Source organism: Micromesistius poutassou, assembly GCF_964030765.1.
Source record: "Micromesistius poutassou genome assembly, chromosome: 14".
Classification (NCBI taxonomy): domain Eukaryota; kingdom Metazoa; phylum Chordata; class Actinopteri; order Gadiformes; family Gadidae; genus Micromesistius; species Micromesistius poutassou.
This window is the reverse complement of record NC_140284.1, coordinates 3,370,978-3,393,173: the sequence shown is the minus strand read 5'-3', so window position 1 is coordinate 3,393,173 and position 22,196 is coordinate 3,370,978. Positions and strand designations below refer to the sequence as shown.

Sequence of the window (22,196 nt, the reverse complement as noted above, 5' to 3'; positions counted from 1 at the left end):
TTAATATAATTGAATAATCATAATCATGAAAACATAATAATATATAATTTGATTAAACCATTATATGAAAATAAATAAAGCAGAAATGTATGGATTCTTGTGCTTCAGTGGCCCTCTTCTTCCGGAGTCACACAAACTGTCTGGGCCTCAGCCAATCATAGCCCTACCTGTGCCAAAAGCTGATTAAGAATCTGAATATTCATGAGCTTCCTTCCTAATTCCTTCCTAATTCTGTTTCTGCCACTTGATAGGCCGCCTTCTGTATCTTATTTCTTGGCTTAGTTAACTCATTAATTTGCTATATTTTTGTAATGTAATGAAGCCTCCTAATTGATGTTCCTCCTAATTTGATCAACGCCACATAATAAACGATTTTGAGAGTGCAACACGTACAATAAACACAGCAAATACCTATTATATACCTATTTATTTCCCACTTCTCACAAACAAGTGTTGAAAGAGTCAGTGATGACGTTGTGTGTTTGTAGTCAAGCAATCGGTAGTGAATGACATCATGGGCTCTAGTTCAATCACTAAAATCAGTAAATATTGATTATTTGTGTTTAGTAGTAACGTTAGGGAGTGGGTGACAGATCATATGTTTGTAGTTCGACGGTCCGTAGTGAATGACGTCATGTGTTTGTAGTACACTGGGCCGTAGTGAATGATGACGTCATGTGTTTGTAGTACACTGGGCCGTAGTGAATGACGTCATGTGTTCGTAGTACACTGGGCCGTAGTGAATGATGACGTCATGTGTTTGTAGTACACTGGGCCGTAGTGAATGATGACGTCATGTGTTTGTAGTACACTGGGCCGTAGTGAATGATGACGTCATGTGTTTGTAGTACACTGGGCCGTAGTGAATGATGACGTCATGTGTTCGTAGTACACTGGGCCGTAGTGAATGATGACGTCATGTGTTTGTAGTACACTGGGCCGTAGTGAATGATGACGTCATGTGTTCGTAGTACACTGGGCCGTAGTGAATGACGTCATGTGTTTGTAGTACACTGGGCCGTAGTGAATGACGTCATGTGTTTGTATGTAGTTAGACGCTCATGTGACTGAGTGATTGAATGACGTCATGTGACTTGTCTCCCAGGCTGAAGGTGCGCTCGGGGCGGATGGGCAGTACCTCCTCCCTGAGCAGCCGGCCCGACAGGCACGAGACACGAGAGCTGCTCAAACCCTGTCCAGCAGGACCCGTGTGTGTGTGTGTGTGTGTGTGTGTGTGTGTGTGTGTGTGTGTGTGTGTGTGTGTGTGTGTGTGTGTGTGTGTGTGTGTGTGTGTGTGTGTGTGTGTGTGTGTGTGTGTGTGTGTGTGTGGGGAATGTGGATCGAGAGGTCGGAGGAAGGAATGTGAGGAGAGCAGGATTGGTGACACTTGGTGATCAAAACAAGATTCTCAATATCAAATGATCCATTTGCTTTGAAAGCATATTGAGATGGGACATGATGAGATGATTTAGGAATTAGTATTCTTAAAGAATATTTAAATGCATCCTCGGTGTGAGATGGTGCTAGTATAGGCTGATGTATTCTATATGCTTGGTTCAAACCGGTTTCTTAACACAAAGAACCAGACCACTCTGCCTTCATCCTGGACCTTTGCTGACCCCTGCTGGTGTTTGTGGTCTCTGCCTGGCTACTGTTTAATGTCTGTTTGATAAGCATTTACTGTTGTCACACACGCACAACACACACATAACGGCTTGTCTAGCCAATTAGCACTGGCTGTATTGCCCTTGGGTCACATTGTGAGCATCCATGCTAACCGCGCTATATGTTAGAGAATTAGCATGGCCCCGGGCAAAGCGCTAATTAGGACTCTACTCTTCTGTCCACCGCGGTTCTCCGTTTGTCTTTGTGACGTTCTAAATGCCACCACCATGTCACCGCATTGTCTTCGAGTACACCAGAGGACAGAGAACTTGGATATTACAAATAATATTGTCATTTCCCCGTAGGAGAGAAGGATGTTCATTTTCTTAGTTCCTCGTTCCCTCACATCTCTCCATCTCCTACTGCTTCACTTCTGTTTGGTGATGAGTTTGTATTCTCACTTTTCTTTTTTTTTTTTTTCCCCAACTCTTGGTTGTCGGTTGATTGTTCTCTCTTTCCTCTCTCATCTGCAGCGTGAGATGATGGGTGAACAACCCGCCCCCCCCTGTCTTCCCAGCATGCCTCCTCTGAATCCGGTGCCAACCTGCTGGTGCCGAGGGTAAGACCGCCCTGGTTGACTAAACAGCTGCTCACTGCGGTCGTCGTGGCCCTGAACTGTTCTGCACTAACTGTGGGGCCCCAAAGGGCCCGGGCTCCAACGCCCATGTATGCAATCTACCCGGGCAATAAGCCTGACCCCTACCTGCTCGTTCAGGACAAAAATCAATCAATGTCAGTCTCTTTAGATAAAGGACTTGGCTGACGGAATGGTGGAGAGTGCTAGGGTTGCAATATTGTTCTGGTGTCTTGAGTGTTTTGGTCTTTTAACACAACAAACGCACCCAAAGCATTGTAAAGGTTGTTCAATGTTGTAAACCGAGAGAGATGAGAAATATTTATAATCTGTTGTTTGTGTTCTGTCATTTGTACGTGAGTATTTATTCAGCAATTCATTTGCGGATTCAGTAACCAATAAATGGAGAAAAACGTCATACGTTTTCTAGATTTTGCCAATTTCCTAGATATTTCCAAGCTGTTTCCATTCTGTGTTTGTCTGAAACGATCCATCTATCGGTCAGATCCTCTACTGTGGGGTTAGTTGTGTTGGTCTGTTGGGCTGAAGACTGTGTCTGTCACTCTGTAGGTGAAGCCAGACGAGATGGACCCCCCGGCGTCTGATAACCTGATCGACTTCACCGATCCAACCCCTGTGGTAGGTCATAGTGGTACAGTCCACTCTCCCACCAGTCTCTCTCTCTCTCTCTCTCTCTCTCTCTCTCTCTATCTCTCTCTCTCTCTCTCTCTCTCTCTCTCTCTCTCTCTCTCTCTCTCTCTCTCTCTCTCTCTCTCTCTCTCTCTCTCTCTCTCTCTCTCCTCTCCTCTCTCTCTCTCTGTGTGTGTGTTAAATCCATACATGCACAACAGTAAATATTACTCTGGGCCAGGTTAATAACATTACATGTAATGCTGCTCCTGAGACTGTATGTGGTGTTTGCAGTTCACTGGGGACATCAGTGCTAAATGTCACCGATTTTTCGCCATGCATAGCCAGAGTGGAATCAATACTGTTCAAGAGCATTTCAGAAATAATGGACCTATTGATTTCTGCAAACGCTTGACCTTCCAGACAGCGCTTACGTCTACTGCTCCAGATATAGACCCATAAACCCTTCCCTGTGCGCTCCAGACACCAGACCCATGGTCATTTTAAACAAGACACGCACGCACACACACGCTTGCCCACCCACACACACGGTGCTTGTGGTTCTGCGTCTGTGATTCTACGCCACAAGTCCCACTAAGTCACAAATTCAGTGACAGCTGGTCTTCATAATGTGAGGATTATGTTTTGTACAAATGATCATATATTCAAACCTACTAAACTGTACTATCATATATTCACTATATAAAACTTGGCAGGGAGGACAAAGAGGGTCATTATATTTAGTAAAAGCGCGCAGAACTACACCAGTGCACTACAGCCTCAGGGGATGTAGAGACCCAAGGCGTACCCACGGAAGCTATTCAAATCAGAAGGTTAATCTGGCATAAATTGTATTTATTCATTATTATTATTATTATTAAATATAATTTTTTGCTTTTCCTCCAGCTCCCTCCGGTTCAACAGGCTAAACCACTCATCACCCCACGCTGGATCATACCCACCGCTGCTGTATGTCACAACCCTTTCTCTCCTACTCTTAGTAGCTGGCTCACCCCCTCGATAGTGGGGACTAGGTAGCTAGCTATAGCTACCTATTGTATATCTCCTGTTAGCTATAGTTGAATCACTTCATTACCAATAAATTGATAGAAAAATATGCTTTTAATTGAGGTATTTATCATAAATCTGCACCCAAACAACAGATATTTGTGCTTATTTCCGTTGTGCGGCTGTATTACGTAGTTATGACAGAAGCCTGCACTGGCTTATTCCAAAACAAGTATCATTCCAAAACTTCCATCTTCCATCTTCCGTTTATTAGGGCCTTCTTAATGAACCTCTGAAGCTCTAGCAGTAGCCCCAGGTTGGATGGTATACAGGGAGGTGATGGTGTGTGTGGTTTGACCCTTGGTGCTTTCTTTAACTCCTACTAACCTCGTGTTCTCCTGGTCCCACCGCAGCCTTCATGCGCCTTCACCAACGGCCTGCTTGACCTGGACCTGACCGCCAGGGTCACCCCGCCCCCAGCCGCAGAGAAGGGGCGCACCCCTTCCCCCGCCATCCCCCTCCCCACCCAAACCCACAACATCATCACCTCCAGGTAAACTCCTCTGAGGAAAGACAGACCCACAAGCAAGACTTAGGGGGGGTAGGGGTTTGTGTTACAAACCCAAAAACACAGATATTCCCTTTCCGGGATTAATAGAGAACATCTCATAATAATGCCGCTTTTCCACCGACAGTACCAGCTCGCCTCGCCTCGACTCGGTTTGGTTCCAGGCACGTTGCGTTTCCATCTAAAAAAGTACCTCTTCAATGTGGGCGGGTCGTAGAAAAGAACCTCTCCAACATGGGCGGGTCGTCATTAGGTTTTAATCACGGGAGACGCGATTCCCGGGAAATCTGAATCTGATCAAGACTATTTCCTGATTCCCGGGAAAGGTTATGATGGGAAATAAAATAAAATAAAAAGTGCAATGATTGCGCGTCTATTGTTGTCATACGGTAACGTTGATGGAGGCGAAACTCGAGCCCTGGGAAAGGAACGACACTAAAACGAAACAGCGAAACGCTGATCCTGGAGCGGGTCCGTGGACTCCAGCCACGCCAGACACACACAACCACGCCGGACACACACAACCACGCGCAGCCTAACTCTAGCCCCGGGAAAGGAGCGACACACATGGCGAAACGCTGATCAGTGTCCCCCTCGGGAGCGGGTTCATGGACTTCAACCACGCTGGACACAACTTAACTTTGAGTGATTATTCCCATTTACAGCCGCTGGCCAATCAGTTGCCAGCAGCCTGTTTACGTCACACAAAAGTACCTACTCCGCTCGCTTGGAACCCCGACGGAGGTAGTACAAAAAAAAAGTACCCGGTACTAGGTACCGGTACTAGTACCCGGTACTAGGTACCGGGTACTTTTTTTGCCAATGGAAATGCAAAAAAAGGCCAGGCGAGTCGAGACGAGCTGGTACTGTCGGTGGAAAAGCGGCATAAGTGTATTATTTCAACCTGAGAACATGTTTCTCATTTTATAGATCTGCTTATGTATTTAACCTGCTGTATGTTGAAATGTAGATTCCTGTAACAAACTTTGTTTGAGGTGCAGAGCTGCTGAATTGAACCGAATCTCCACCATTGTTCATCCATTTACTGACACCAGAGGAAACTGTCCTTCCACACCCCCGACACACCTTTTAAAATACGTTGGTTGTCACTGATCTTACGACAGTGTTCCAGACACCGTGGTCATGTTTTTCCGACTCGTGATAAACCCTCACACTGCATCAATCTGTCTCTCCATCCTTCTCCTCCCAAAGCATTGTGGGATCTCAGCCAGCCCAGGAGGAGGGAGCCAGGCCCAAGGGACTGCTGACCACCGAACTCTGAGGGGAGACGGACCTCTCCCCTCCACCACATCTGCCCCACCTCTCCCCTCCCTCCCTCCCTCCCTCCCTCCCTCCCTCCATCACACCCTATCCTCCCTCCACGAGATCAGCTCCACCTCTACTCAACCACTCAGCCCACCAGCTCTAACCACAGAGCGAGACACTACCAAACCACAGCCCCCAACACACTACCAAACCCCACTGTCTGCAGGCTATAAAACTAACGCGCTAGCTTACCCCAGCCTCAAAAGAATACCAGAAATGAGTCTTTTTTACTGTACATGTTTTTAAGGGACCACTAGGACCATTCTTCCTTAGAGCTAGAGGTGGTCTGAGTTGATGGATGTTTTATGTCGGCGGTGAGGAGGATTGTAACCTCACCGCGTTCCACCGGGTATTACTGAACCCGGCACACTTTTATGGATCCTCGGGACGCAGAAACTGTCCGGCATCGTCTCATACGTTCCCTGTAATGACGGCTTTCATTTTGACAGCACGGATTATTAATACACTCGTAGAAGATGCAGTACAGCCACTGGATATGAGATACAATGTCTGTTTTTTCACTGGATTATTATTACTCAACACTGGACCTGGACTCTCTCCCTGGAAACACTGGAACTGGATTTGTTCTCTGCATCGATGAGAGAGCTCCACGTTGTTATTTCTACTGACGTTTTAAAACATGATCTTAGACGCTTTTTCATTCCCTTTCTGTTTTTTTTTTATTCTGGATGAAGGATATTCTTTATGAAGGATATTTTAGGCACAACTATTTTTTGCAAGTTTTCACGAAGTACAGAGCTCCGGCACTGAGTGTTATGTGTGTGTTAAGTGTGCGTCTCTTGGTGTTTGTGCCTGCATGTCTTTGACTGTTACCACTGTTGAGAAGAAATAACCAACTGCCGGCTTTGGTTCAACAGTCACCGATTTCGTTAGTTTACTGCATTGCAAAGTCTTATCAAAGAAATCCTGCTGTCGGTTCTTGGCCGGTCCTTGGTTTGACTAGTCTACAGCTCTTCTTATTGAAGAACATTTATTTGTAAGAGCTGACACTGCGGACGGGACCATATTCTGTCTGGATTCATTTGAGGTCAAATCTGTTTTGATCGTATTTCCCAAATGCTGTATTTCCCAACTGCCTTGGCGAGTGATTGTCTTTTTGAGATATCATCATAACCAACTGTGACAATTATTTAAACCGGTCTTCAGCACAAGATAGTTTTTTCAACTGGAAGAAAATGGGGAAGTTATGCGTAGGCTGACCTTTTTTAATTTTTTCAAGAATTTGCAAAGATCTGTCCCACGTGAAACTATTTGCATTGAAAGATGATGTGATGTTTGATCTTTCTGTAAACATTCGATGGAGTTATACACTTTATGGACTGTCTGATGTGATGGCACCAACATATATGATAGATTCACTAAGGCTCATTTATCTCAGTTTTGTCCCAATACTCTGAGCAGCAGTGGGAGAAGCAGTCAGTCAAGTATTGTAGGAACTTGAGTTTTTCTCCATACCGTTGCATCAGTGTACTGTAGATATGAAGTAGATTTATATATATTTTTATGAAGGGTAACTGTAGCAGTATTGGTATGGCCACACGCTGAGACGTTCAGCGCTGGTGGTTTGCTCCTGTCCTCTGAAGAACTCGAGAGATATTTGATTTTTTTTTTTGTTTCATTTTTCGCTTTTGAGTTTTTGTTTTTGTCCTTTTCTGTGATGATTGGGTTCTCTCTGAGATGTGTAGCACAGAAATTCTAGCACGCTGTATGTTGGTCAGTGGTGTTTTTTATGATCTCATCGTATGCTGAGATCATTTTACCTGATGATTTTTTGTCACGCTGGATTTACACAAAGTTAAGAGAGATTTCTAACACACTGTGGACCAGATAGGATAGTTTATAGCAAATAAAAAAGAAAATCGAATTTTGTGTTTTCGAGGTATAAAAGGTCAAATGAACAACATTTATTGTATCTTTATCTACTCCACCTTGTAGCCAAGCCACTGAACAGACTCAAATATTTTCACAAAGTTTATTCACTATTTCAACCCTGATTCACTTGCGCATACATATGACATATTACACAAGGAAGTGCAATTTTTGATGTTGTTTTGCCATAGCTCAACGCTAGAGTCTAAAGGTTTAATTTATTCCTGTTTAAATTCCAGGATCACCCTATATCCACCATGTAGCGCTGTAATGGAATAGGTAGGTAGTGTTGTAATGGAAATCCACACAACAGAACTCGCACATTGGTAGGCTAAGTGAAAGACCATGTTGTACCCCCAAAAAAATCCCAAGGATTGACTACATTCTAATTGTATTTGCAGGTTTCTCACTTATTCGGTTATGGGCAATCAGGGATTTTCCGTTGGCGGTCGGTGGAATCATATTTGTGGTGGCAAAATATTTATGGGGTGTCGGAAAACCCTGATTAACTCTTGCAGTTCTCAATATTATTCATAGGGGGCGAACACAGTAAGGTTTTGATGTCTGGGTCGCATTGGGTTTGTGCGGACAGAGTATTGGTGCAGCTCAAAGTATCTTCTGGGTGTATTCTGTTTCGGGTGAATTTTTCTTTGATATTTTACTGGGAAGTGTACGGTGAATGACTTCATTAGAAACCATCACAGCACACACTGGTCCTGTTTGTGTCCTATTTACATTACAACAATGAGTAGAATGTATTCCAGTAGGTTTTTTTTTGTTAACATTGTAGCAAACTTTATTAGTAAAGTCGTGGAAACAACAGAGTATGGCTGCATATTGTTTTCTTCCAACCTTGTCCTATATTATAGTGTGTATGTTCTAGTATACAAGGCACACGATGAATATTACTGAATGTGAAAGTATAGTCCTTAATTGTAGTGACAGTCTCAAAGGGCCAACATTACACAACATCCCCTAACCCTAAGTGCTCCATAGCATTTCAAGGAGAAGAATCTCAAACCCAGAGGGAAGAAGACTTGAGGAGGATCACAGAACCCCCTTCCAGAGAGAGATCGGAGGATAGTCTGTGCTGGAGGGGCACACGTAGCGGGAGCACTAAATAAAACACCTACTGACCTACTTAAGCTTAAGTAAAAGTTAATTATTAGAAACGAGGTAGGTTAGTCATAAGTAGTATTCAAATTAAGTGGTTACAAAATTGTTCAAAAGTAATGCATAAAAAAAAATAACAATTACTTACCTATGGCACCATGCATTTACAGCCACAATCTTCCACTAGTGTAGAGAAAAAAAAAAAAAAAGTGATTGAAATTAGTTTGAGGCTGTCATCAAACTTGACCCGAGACCACTGAGTTGGCCTATGTTATATACAGTATATATATTTTTTTTTTTACTTCAAATATTTAATACATTTTGGTGCACTATGGCTATTTCACAGAAGCTTGGCAAGTTTAGAACTAGGACAAAAAGCTCCACATTCTTCGAAAAATAGTCTGTGAAAACCAATAAAGATGGTTGGTGGATCAGAGCGGTACTTTGTTACTTGATAACGTTGTTGTCCTCAAGGTGCAGTAATCTTATTTAACCAGATGGGGGCAGCGTTGTACCATCTAGTTTAGTTCAATTAAGCTCCATCACTTGTAGTTGTTATTTGTAGTGAATTTAGATTTGTTTTTAAACCCCTATTTTAATTTAACCATCCCTTCTGATAAAGTATATCACGTTTAGGCTCGATGTTAGGTTCCAATAGTCCAAAGACAGGACCTGTGTCACATCACTCCATTGAACATTTACATTTAAAAATACATCCACAATTATAAACATTGTGTAAATCGGGAATATTGCTATTGGATTTCTCTTGGAAAAATAATTTAACTACTCTGGCTAACGAACGCTTCAGTAAAACGACTATTAATGGGGTCATACCACTTCTGACCGCTAGAATGCAGTAGTGTGTGTATCTCGGTTGCTGTAAACCAGCTTGGAGAAGCTCTTTCCCTTTATCACAATATGGAATAATCATCTCCTTATCTGATTACTTTTTAATAACCTGCACATGGAGTAAACCTGGTCCCCTACTTAAAGAGGAAATGAATGTATATTTATGCGCGCCGCCATCTGTGTCTGGTATCTATATTTAAAATGAAGCCACATTTAGTAGAGCATAGGATACTTTAAACTACTTTCACTGTGTTATGTGAATTGAACATTGATTAATAAATATTACAGAATAATACATATAACCGATTATGTGACTCATAGGCCTAGGCCTACCAACTTACAGAAAAAGTACATTTGTTTACTATGAATCAATTACTCATAGTTCTATGTAATATGTATCAGAGTATATGTTTACATACATAGATATTTAAGTGGTTTTATTGACACAACACAGACGAATCCGACATCAGAAAGAGTATGATGCATTCTTCAAAAGGCAGCCTCTCAAATGTCGAATCCTTTTTGAATGAATGAGTGAAACAATGCTCCATCCCCTGTGTCTGTTTGTATTGAAATACATAACAGGCGGGTCATGAGCTCAGATCTCTGTATTTCCCATATGATAAGACATACGTTAGCCAGACATGGTTGAGGTCCACAAAGCACTTGAACCCTCACGATAAACGGGACTATCCACAACCAACGGATTGTAGATGAAGACACTCCCAGGGTTTCAGATGAGGTCACTCACCTGCCAACTGGTTGCTTGGCTATTGAAGAACTAACAAGGCAGCGGGGTCTAACCTTGTACTGAACGACAGATCCCATGATGGATACCCTCCCATAAGAGGACACCAGCCGTGACAACTACCTGGACTGAGGTCGGCCTACCTGAAAGAACATCATGGTTAATCCTCTTTTACTGCCATACACAGCAGGAGGGGAACCATCAGCCAAGCATATAGAAAAACACACACGCGAGGGCCGGATTAAGTGTGTATGTGCATATGTAACTGTGCGTGTGTGTGTGTGTGTGTGTGTGTGTGGATTAATTAATGAATACATGGTGTTACATAAATTGTGGGATGTTTGTGTGTGATGGAGAGAGAGGGGGAGGAAAGAGGGAGGGGAGGGAGGAAGAGACACAGGGGGACAGCTAGGAAAGGATGAATGGAGAGAGAGAGCGAGAGGAATATGAGTGAGACAAGGAGAGAGACAGTACGCGTCTGTCAGTGAAAGGCCGTGTGTGGGGTATTCTGTTGTGTAGCTGTGGTAGCCGATAGCTTTGTTTCACTTATTTTTCTGAAATTCTTAGACCCTTCTATCAGCACAAACACACGGACGCACACACACACACACACACACACACACACACACACACACACACGCTTGTTTTCTAGTGTGTCAGAGAGAGAGAGAGACCAAGGCTGTCCTTGGAGCCGCCAGGTATTGGGTGGAAGCGCTGAGATGATAAAGACGTGAGTGAGCAGTAATTGATCCCTAAAGGCTGCATTGTGCCAATAAGTGTGTGTGTGTGTGTGTGCGCGCCCGTGTTTCCGTGTGCGTGTGTGCCAGGTGAGCCGCCTGTGTGCCAGATTCACTAAGGAGGCTCATTATTCAGAGAGGAGTTGATACATGAAGCGCTCTCCGCTCTTGCTCTCCGCCTCTGCTCATCTATTCAACTTCCTGTTGTCCTGCCCGTCTCCCTCTCTCTGTTCCTGTCTTACTGTCGCCGTCTGTCTCCACGTCTGTCTTTCCATCTTCCCTTCTCTCATCCTGTCGCTCTGCTTGTCTCGCTGGCCAGTCATGCTCTCTGTATGCGTGTCTTGCCATCCCCCCTGACCGTCTTGACTGCCTGTCTCGCTGCGTGTCTTGCAACCTGTCTTCTCTTTCCACGGCTACAGTGAGGTGTATATCTGAACCGTGGGAATGGCCTCCTCCGATAGAAACGCTGCATCATGTACACAGTACACTCCTCGGTCTGCATAGCTCCACCGTCTGGTTTCATCATACCGCTTGAACCTCTTAATCAGAGGGGCTAACTTCACACTGTGTGAGCTGTGCACACTATATAGCCGGGCTAACCAGGATAACAGGTTTACCTGTGCTAACAGGGCTAACCGGGCTCAAGAGGGAGATTGCTGTGGTGGAGCTCTCTGTCTGTCCAGGCAGACAGACTGGGGGACAGAGAGAGGGAGTTCCATCTGAATACTCTCTCCAGCAGAGGAGCTGCTACTGTAAGTTCAATAGCAGGCCACAGGCTCTGTGTGTGTGTGTGTGTGTGTGTGTGTGTGTGTGTGTGTGTGTGTGTGTGTGGCTCTGTGTGTGTGTGTGTGTGTGTGTGTGTGTGTGTGTGTGTGTGTGTGTGTGTGTGTGTGTGTGTGTGTGTGTGTGTGCATCTGTCTGTCACTCTTTCTTTGTGTTTGTGAGAATGACAGGCAGGTCTTTGGCAGCACACCTCCGGTGTGTTATCAACGACACCCAAACGGGCACTGTTAGTTATCACACACTCACTCACACACACACACACACAACCACATACAAAACAATACTAACAGTACCTGGCGACTGACCGAGAGAGAGAGAGAAAGAAAGCCTCCTATTGTCTGAATTGTGAGAGAGCGCTTTAAGCTTTGAGAGAGGGATTTGTCTTCCTTCACTAAACCCACACCTTGACTGTACAGGTGGTGAATGCCTCCCACACCAGACACCAAACCTCATCCCACTATTGTACATCACAAAACATTCCAGCTGACTGCTGATACATAGCATTTACACCTAATTAATTCTCTTTCTTCTCTTTATGAATAATCCCTTTATTGACATTTAATCATCTCATATCGCAATGTGTGATCCGATCCAGTCCATTGTGTACCGCTTCTCCCGCCTCTCTCGCTCTCTCTGGCTCTCTCTCTGTCTCTCTCTCTCCCTCTCTCTACTTTCTCTCTGTACTCTCTCTTTCCCTCTGTCTACTTTCTCACTGCCTCTCTCTCTCTCTCTCTCTCTCTCTCGCTCTCGCTCTCGCTCTCGCTCTCGCTCTCTCTCTCTCTCTCTCTCCTTATCCTTCCTCAGGGTTGTCCCTAGTGGGCCACCGTAGGGTCGTCTCCGGCAGCACATCTGTGTCGTCGCCGGGAGAGACAACAATCCACCCGGTCTCCATGACGACCATCACGGAGACAGACAGCTGCCATCTGCCGTGCGTCGATTAGCTGGGAATAGGGAAAGATGCACGTTTGCGCACGGCCACGCAGACACACACACACACACACACACTCGTACACACACACACACACACGCTCGCACACATACGCATGCATCCATTGTTTCAATGACTTTGGGTCACATTTGCTTAACTGAAGATGCAATATTCCTTCAATTTATTCAGCAGCTTCTCGTTATTTACTCATTACAAAGTCCTCACTCACACACACACACATACACACACCATCACACCCACCCACCCCCCCCCCCCCCCGCACACACACACACACACACATACACACAATCAAGCCTTTTATCCTCTCGATCCATAGGTCTCAATTTGGCAGGCGGTTCTCTATCTCCATCTCTGTATGACTCTCGTTCCATCCATCTTTTCCTCTCTGTCTGTACTATTGACACACCATCTGTCCAGACAATGTGGGAATAAAATATATTCTGTATTCGCACACTTTGCATTGAAACCCTTTATGGAAACATCTCATACAAATACACACAGAAATCAGTTTCCTGTCAAATTAAACCGTTGCCATCCGGCGAAGGACGATAGAGTTGGTCACGTTGACTTTGTTGTAGTTCTTAGTAGGCCTCGGTCCCAGTGCCACTGATTAATTCAGATTTTATTATGAACTCATTTTCCAATATTCTCTCCAAGTCTTTTCAGCGCGGTTTTAGAGAGGATCTGAATAAAAGCTCTGGAGGACCTAGAAACAAACAAGAAGGATGCGATGGAGAAAGGGAGGGAGAGAGGGGGAGATGGGGGAGACAGTGAGAGGGTTTAAGGAAAGATGGAGAGAGAGAGGGGGGGGAAAGAGTGGGAATCGGGGGAAAAAGAAGAAGAGTTGGAGGGAGAGAGAGGGCAATAGGGAGGGAGAAAGAATGGGGGAGAGCGAACAAGAGTGGGATGAAGAGAGAGGGCTATAGGGAGAGAGGGAGAGAAGGAGAGAAGGAGAGGAGGGGAGGGGGGTACAAAGGGAGATAGAGGATAGACAGAATGGTGGTAGGCAGGGTAATGTAGTTCCCAGAGACAGTGGCTAGACCGGGATTAGCCTGTAGCATTAGCACATAATTACAACAGGGAACATGTTATTAACCACCAGTGAAAGACGTGTAATTACTTCCCCAACCCCAAACACAGACACACACACACACACACACACACACACACACACACACACAGCTCCACCTGGTTACATTAGAACATTCCTCCAGTAAGCCTTGAGGAAACAGGAGAACTGAAGGGCATTAGCTACAATATTAAGACACACTTCTCTCTGTTGTTTTCTGGAGAGAATAGAAAGGGGACTATGTTATTTAATTATCTGACCCTGTTGTCAGACCTACCTTTTCAGTGGTCTGTGTATTAGGCAAAACATGTAACATGTTAGATAATAGGTTTCATTTGGATGTTAAGGATTATTATGACATTACTGTGATATGATAATTATTGGTCGAATGAATGATGGAGGGACAGATGAATGAATGAACATGGTTTGATTGATGGAAGAATGGCTGGACGGGTGGACGAATGAATGATTGACAGAATGTGTAGACGGATATATAAATGGTTGGATAGGTGGATGGCTGGTCGATGGATGAAAAGATGGCCGTGGTGATAGATCCCTATCAAACTTAAGCCTGTTCTAACCCTGATCATTTGACCTGCCCCACTCAATTCAATTACACACCCCTCTGCCCCTCCTTAACACATGCACACGCACGCGCGCACACACACACACACACACACACACACACACACACACACACACACACACACACACACACACACTGAGGGTCAGGTGGTCTGGGGGGCACCAGTGTCACACGCTGGGTTAGATTACAGGGTTTGTTCTCCGTCTCCGGATCCTTCTAAGCAAACATCTTGATGTTGACCTAACCTGCTGCTACCTCGCCACGGGCACTCCACCCCGTCTCAGCCCGGGAACCCAACCCTGGATCTGGAACGGACCACAAAGACAGAATACGAGGAGGAAAAGTAAGATGGTAATAAAAATATATTTACATCATTTATAAAATAATTAATTTTATAAATGAATTTCAAAACACACTAAGAAAACAAAAAGCAATAACAAAACCAACCAACAATGACCTCATTCAAAATGTTGTCATTGTGAATTTTATTTTGATATTCATATTTTTTTAGATTCCATATATTTTTTTAAACACTATCCCTCTGACTCCCTGATTTTTCTGATTGCCCGGTTGCCAAATTATATTTGAAGCATAAATAGTATATCTATAATGATTTGTAACTAATTTAGCTGCATTTTTGAAGTTGCTTCATATATGTTTCACCAGAGATGGCACTTTTGCTGTAGTTCTATTTCTTTGTACTCATCGTTTTAATTTAATTTTCCATCAAACATTATCCATCACTACTTCACCACTTCATCCAATCAGTCAATACAATAAAGGTACTCAAATCCTAAAGAAATGTACCTTTAATATATATTATTTGGAGGGTTTTCCATTTGATTGAATTCCTGGGGAAATTAATGTCTGAAATAAGAGGATGAGACACATTCCCCCTGGGGAAGGATTGTCAAAGTATTAACAAATATTAACAATGAACTTTTGTAAGGCATAATACCCAATAATACCTTAATCCGTATATTAACAATACAAACAAGCAATGGAGCCTTTAGAATCTCAACCCAAATCATTAATCTTCCTCCCATTATTTATTTTAAAAGAAGTAATTTCAAGGAAAATCTTGCAGCTCTCTTCCCAGGAGATTTCCATCAGAAAATACACAAGAAACAAATATAGATCTCAATCTGTAGGATCAGGAGTTAGCATACCTGACGAATCGCGACAACAAACAGAAAAACCAACCACCCAACCTCTGACCCTCCCGTGAACTACATCGCCGCGGTAACCCGACCGCACGGCGCATATTCAAATTGTCAAAAAATGAGAAATCTCTTTAATTTATTCGGCGTGTGTGTGTAATAGGGAGGAACGCATTGGATTCGGCCGAAGCGTGAATAAAAATGATTGTTTGATTAGAAAAAAAGCCAATTTGGGTCTCTGCTTCTCTCCAGAAGTGCGGATCATCATCTGGCATGCAGAGAGAAGATTACCCACCATGGCATCTCCCCCCTCTCATCACTCCAGTTTAGGAGTGGTTTGTCAGTGTGCAATATTAGTGTTGGCCTGCTGGAGAGCAGCCTGGACGACAAGCTGAGTTTCTCCCCCGGTGGGAGCACCTCTGTGCGTCCTCAGCCGCCTCGCTGTGCCCCAGCCGGGGTGAATCTCGACAGCTCCATCTCGACACGAGCCTTGAAGTGTCCTCCTGGTCTTGACATGCTTACAAAATACAACATCCTTCATTTTAATTCACGAGACCACACTGTGAAGATTTACACTTATCACCGCTACCCACGCACGCAGGCACGCACGCACACTCGCGCATGCACGCACACACACACACACACACACACAGACAACACACACACACACAAACCCAAACACACATAGCCCTCTGGTTTGCACGGTGGTCTTTTCATGCAGCCAGTGTGGTGGTTAGTGTGCGAGCCAGAGGCTCGTGGGTAATATGAATTCTCCATGGGAACCTGCAGGGCCCTCGGCCGGCCCCCTGGCCCCGGCTGACAGCCATCCATCCATCCATCCATCCACCCACCCACCCACCCACCCACCCATCCATTCCTCCAGACAGGGGGGCTGTCCGCTCCGCGTCGGGTCCCAAGTTGGGGGCGTGCGGGGCAGCCTAATGCGCCGCCATATGGTCCTGTGTCACCGGCTCCAGGATTTGTGTTTCTTTTTTTTTTTTTTTTTTTTGGCATCCACCCCTGTGGTCCAGACTCTCTCTGCCCACAGACAGTCCACTCCCTCTGGGTAGAGGCTGGAGAGAGAGAGAGAGAGAGAGAGAGAGAGAGAGAGAGAGAGAGAGAGAGAGAGAGAGAGAGAGAGAGAGAGAGAGAGAGAAAGAGAGATAGATAAAGGAGGTAGAGAGAGAGACAGAAGGGAAAGTGAGCAAGAGGAGGGAGACGGAGAGTGAGAGAGAGAGAGAGAGAGAGAGGGGGAGGTAAAAAAGAGAGAGGGATAAGAGAGGGAGAGAATGAGTGAGTGTGAAAAAGAGAGAGGAGGTAAAAAAAGAGAGATGGATCAGGGAGGGAGAGAGAGAGAGAGAGAGAGAGAGAGAGAGAGAGAGAGAGAGAGAGAGAGAGAGAGGCAGCAGTGTCCTCTCCTCCTCCAGATGTTTCACTTGAAGAGAGGGAAGAACCCCAAAGAAAGAAGTGAGAGAGCTACACTGTAATGGATGGAGCTGGATAGAGCAAGATGTAAGAGATAAATAGAAAGCAAGAGAGAGAGAGAGAGCAGAAAGAGATTAACAACTGGGGAGGTAGAGAGGAGGAGGTGGGAGGGAAGGAACAAAGAGAGGGAAAAGAAAGGAAAAGGGATGGGCACAGAAAGGGAAAAAAACACGAGTAAAAGAGAATAAATGGAGCGAGAGAAGACGGAGAAAAAGAAGCCAGGTGCTTTGGCTGGGCAGCTAGAGAGAGAGAGAGAGAGAGAGAGAGAGAGAGAGAGAGAGAGAGAGAGAGAGAGAGAGAGAGAGAGAGAGAGAGAGAGAGAGAGAGAGAGAGAGTGGAACAGAGGGAGAGAGAGAGAGAGACAGAGAGAGAGAGAGAGAGACAGAGAGAGACAGAGAGAGAGAGAGAGTGAGACAGAGAGAGAGAGACGGAGATTGAGAGAGACAGAGAGTGAGACAGAGAGAGAGAGAGAGAGAGAGAGAGTGGAACAGAGGGAGAGAACAAGGGAAGGAGTGATGTCGGGGAGAAAGTGGAAGAGAAGAGGAGTTAATGTCTGAGCTCTTGTGTGATGGGGCGTGTCTGTCCTGATGCCATGCGGCTCCACCACAAACCCATCTAAAGACCCCCCCCCCCCCCACCCCTCTCACTGACACCCCTTCCTCCCTCCACCGCCCATAATCTTCTCTCTCGCTCTCTCTCTCTCTCTCTCTCTCTCTCTCTCTCTCTCTCTCTCTCTCTCTCCCCCCTCCCTCTCTCCATCAATTTATTGCTTGTGGTCTTTTCCCACTATTCTCTCTCAACTCCCACCAACCCTATTTTCTAGCCAACACACACACACACACACACACACACACACACACACACACACACACACACGCACACACACACACACACACACACATGCACACGCACACACACACGCACGCACGTACACACAGCCTTGTGTCAGGGGTGTCAGGCATCGGCAGAGCGGCACAGACATAAACATTATATCCCTTTGAGCGCATGGGGGGACAGGACGCCCATATATGGTGGCGAGGAGAAAGGGGGGCGGGGCAGCGTCGGGGAATTGACGCAGTGGAACGACGAATTACACGCCAGCGCCTGAGAACCGAGCGACCTGCCTGTCTCTCTGCTGCCTGTCTGTCTGTTTGACAAACAAATAGTGTGTCTTTGTGCGATTCTGTCGGTCTGTCTGTCTCCCTGTCTGCGTCTCTGTCCGCCTCTTAGCCTGCACGTCTGTCTGTCTGCCTTTCTGCCTGTCTGTCTGCGTCCCTTTCAGTCTCAACAACACATCGTTGAAATGAGCTATCCCATATTTCATGTTGAAACAACCTTTAATAGGGTATGGAATATCTTTGTCTTTCTTTTCTTCATTTCTATCCTCTTTCTGCTGCCTCGCCCCGCTGTCTGGTGTATAAAATAGATAAAGAATGGTTTGAGTGCGTCAAACTCAGACTCATCTCATTCACCAGACTCATCACATTCATCGGATTCATCACATTTATCAGACTCATCTCATACATCGGACTCATCAAACACACGTGTACATGTGCAGACACAGGCAGACAGTACTTAGAAGGCAAAATTAAAAAATACTTGATCTGAACTTACCATTATTTGATCTTGTGGTGGCTCTATTGGTAGAGCATAATGACGGACTAATCCCGCCCCACCGCGGTCCTCATGTCACCTCCAGTAGCAGAGGACCTGGAGAGACAAGAGGCCAGCGGTGGGTTCAAGTATGTGCGCTAAGTACAACTATCATAGGCTATCATAAAAACACTATGTAACCCGGCCAACCGGCCATTGGGACACACGCACACACACACACACACACACACACACACACACACACAGTTACACACACAGTCCCGTTGTCATGGTGAAAGCGGAAGGTTTCCTGGGGAGGGGCCCTTATGACTCTTATGAAGGGACTGGATGACTGGATGAGTTTAGAATGGATGGATGGTTCAGCTGGGTGAACCATCCATGATGAGGATGGTTTAGATGAGGTCGGATGAACCGGGAAGAGGTATTGGAGATATGGAGACCCTTTTCTTTATTGCCCCAAAATATTTAAGATCCAATCTTCTCAAAACGTGCACCCCTGTCTTCGTTCAAGTGTGCTGAAGCTGGATTGCAAGTTTGGAAGAGATTCGATAAACCTGAGAGACGATATCAGACAAAAATAAATGTGTTTAATAAAAACAGGGAGGGAGCCTAAAGTAACGACCTTTGATGAAATCCGACTCAAATCCTCTATGTGAGTTTTCGGCACTCTTTCCACCTCTGCGTTTGCATATGTATTTTATTTTTCGTTCTTAACGATAGTATCTGTACACATCGAACCCTTTACTTCAGAAACTTAAATCAAAAATATGATGCCTCACCCCTCTTCTTTTACATAAAAAACGAACTCCTGGTTGAAGAGATAATGCAAATGACTCAAAGATTGTTTGCTACAGGATATTTAGCTAATCCCCCTCAGGCCTGAGATAGACCCTTGACCTGTTTAGTGGGTCCACCTGAAATACGATTATGAATATTCTAATAAGGCTTAATGGGAAATGTTGTATTTCCGCAAAGAACTCTTCCTGGATCGGTGTGCTTTCTCGTGGCCATATCTTTATGTACATGTTGATGTGCATGTCCACATTCTGCTCTCAAAGTTCAGTTTTACTATGAACTATAGGACTTTAATTTAAATTAATCAGAAATTACAAGATTCAATATATATGCTTTTAAATATTTACCTTGTTCTCAGCATCCCAACCAATGTTTTTGTTATACCGTGTGGCTGGTGCATTGTTTGGTGTTGTTCTATCTGCACCCCTTATAACATAATATTACGTTACAATATGTACAGAATATAAGTTAAGTTATATGTAGTTATATGTAGTTCTATACAGCGTTTGTTCTATTCCACTTTTATCCCCTTCTTGATTTCATTCTCTGTCCTTGCCTCTCTGTCTCTCCTCCTCTCATTCATCTCCTCTCTTCTCCTCTTCCCTCTCCTCTCCCCTCTCCTCCTCTTCTCTCCCCTCTCCTCCTCTTCCATCCCTTTCCATATCATCTTAGCTTTCCTCCCCTTCTCTCCTATCCCCTCTCATCTCACCTCCTCTCCACTCCATTCCTCTTGTTCCTTTCCTCGCCTCTCTGCTCGTCTTTATTCCTCTCCTCTCCCTTCCTCCTATTCCTCTCCTCGCCTCTCTCCTGCTCTAATTTCTCTCCTCTCTCCTTCTCCTATTCCTCTCCTCGCCTCTCTCCTCCTCAAAGTCCTCCCCTCTGCTCTCCCCTCGTCTCCTCTCTCCTCTAATTCTTCTCCTGTGACAGATTTTTAAATGTTTAAACAGCAACAGTGGCCATCATCAATCACACTGACACAGATGATTACTGAACACACACACATACACGCACACAAGCATGCACCCATGCAAGCACTCACACACACACATACACACACACATACACACACACACCAACTTTCTTATGCATGCATGCAACACCTTTAGCCATTACCAAAGATCTAATGGACATGTAGCCAGGCTTTGGTCTTTAGGCGGTATGTCAATTACACACAGAGAAACACACACACACACACACACACGTGCATGGACACACTTGTTGTTTATATTATTGCAATCGCTCATCTGCCTTCACTTTGGTTCCATCTCTCCCTCAAGCTCTCTCTCTCTCTCTCTCTCTCCCTCTCTCTATTCAATTCAAACCACACAGCCAAGCCAAGGCTGGTGGAAATCTTTGTGCCAAAATGAAACAACCCAACACATCTAAGTATAAAACGTGCTGTGCATGTTGTAGGAAAATGTATCTGGATGGAAGAAGGTGTTTGAGTGAGTTCAGCATCCGTACTGCAGTAGGGAAGAATCTGTTTTGGGAGCAGGACTGACCGGTGGATGTGGAAGGGGGGGGTGAGCAGGGTGGTTGGGGTCCAGGATGGCTCTGGGCCCTGTGAACAGTGTGCTGGAGGGGGGGGGGGGGTGAGCAGGGTGGTTGGGGTCCAGGAGTCCAGGAGGATTCCTGGACCCCCTTAACAGTGTGCTGGATGATTTTAGACAGTGATTTTATTGGTGGAAGCGGGATGCCAATGATTTTGGATCAGTATAGGTTATTATTTTATTGTGTAGTGCAGTATAGTATAGTGTAGTTGAGTAAAGTAAGGTGTATATATAATGATATATATATATATATATAGTACAGTAATATATTTTATATCATAGTGTAGTATACTATATATTAAAGCAGGAGAGTATAGTACAGTATACTATAATCCAGTAGTTCCTGAACCTTGCTTTACATCTCTTTAGATTCTCTAAATTGTCATTCAGACCTTTCGCTGACCCCCTCTTATGCAAATGATAAAGAGTAGACAGAAACGCATGAGGTGGCTCAGCAAAGAATGCAAGTGCCCCCCTTACACACAATCATTACTGCGACAAGGCCACGGCCAGTGGGAAACAGCGGAAAGAAAAGTCAGCAACGCTGTCAGCAAGACAGCCAAGTGTGTTGAATTGCCAAACACAAATTGACACAAAACATTGGAACGTTGGCATACATGGAACGCGTGAGACGGAACGCACAAAGCGACCCTGTTTCTGAAATAATAACAAGCTGTTAATACAATATTTACTGAACCATATTTATAAAATATTTACTTATGCGGTATTTCTTTTATGGTCAATTGATCTTAAAGGAATAAAATCCTGCATACCTCCAGCAGAACGTTGAAAAAACATTACTTTAGTGTATAGTATAGTATAGTATAATAAAGTATAATATAATATAATATAGTATAGTATAGTATAGTATAATATAGTATAATATAATATAATATAGTATAGTATAGTATGTATTGTCTTTGTGGAGAGCTGTAAGTCCCGCCCCCCTCCCCAGTGGCTCTATGCAGAGTGATAGATGGAGTAATATTGATACGCAGTAAAACGTCATGGCAACCAAGATCTAGGGTGCTCATAAGACACAGACAGCCTGTAGGGAGGGAGGGAGGGAGGGAGGGAGGGAGGGAGGGGGAGGGATG

General features: G+C 44.7%; 1 protein-coding gene across 1 annotated transcript in view; it reads left to right on the top strand.

Annotated features, from left to right (window-relative positions):
* LOC311358427 (band 4.1-like protein 5) overlaps nt 1-8,431 on the top strand; it is a 36,981-nt gene extending 28,550 nt beyond the window's left edge. Inside the window, 7 exon segments of the mRNA XM_084478447.1 lie at nt 1,106-1,208; nt 2,139-2,186; nt 2,189-2,224; nt 2,810-2,878; nt 3,776-3,838; nt 4,291-4,430; nt 5,658-8,431. Coding sequence (XP_084334573.1) covers nt 1,106-1,208; nt 2,139-2,186; nt 2,189-2,224; nt 2,810-2,878; nt 3,776-3,838; nt 4,291-4,430; nt 5,658-5,727 — 529 coding nt within the window. The 3' untranslated portion in view covers nt 5,728-8,431.
* The last annotated feature ends 13,765 nt before the right edge of the window (nt 8,432-22,196 follow it).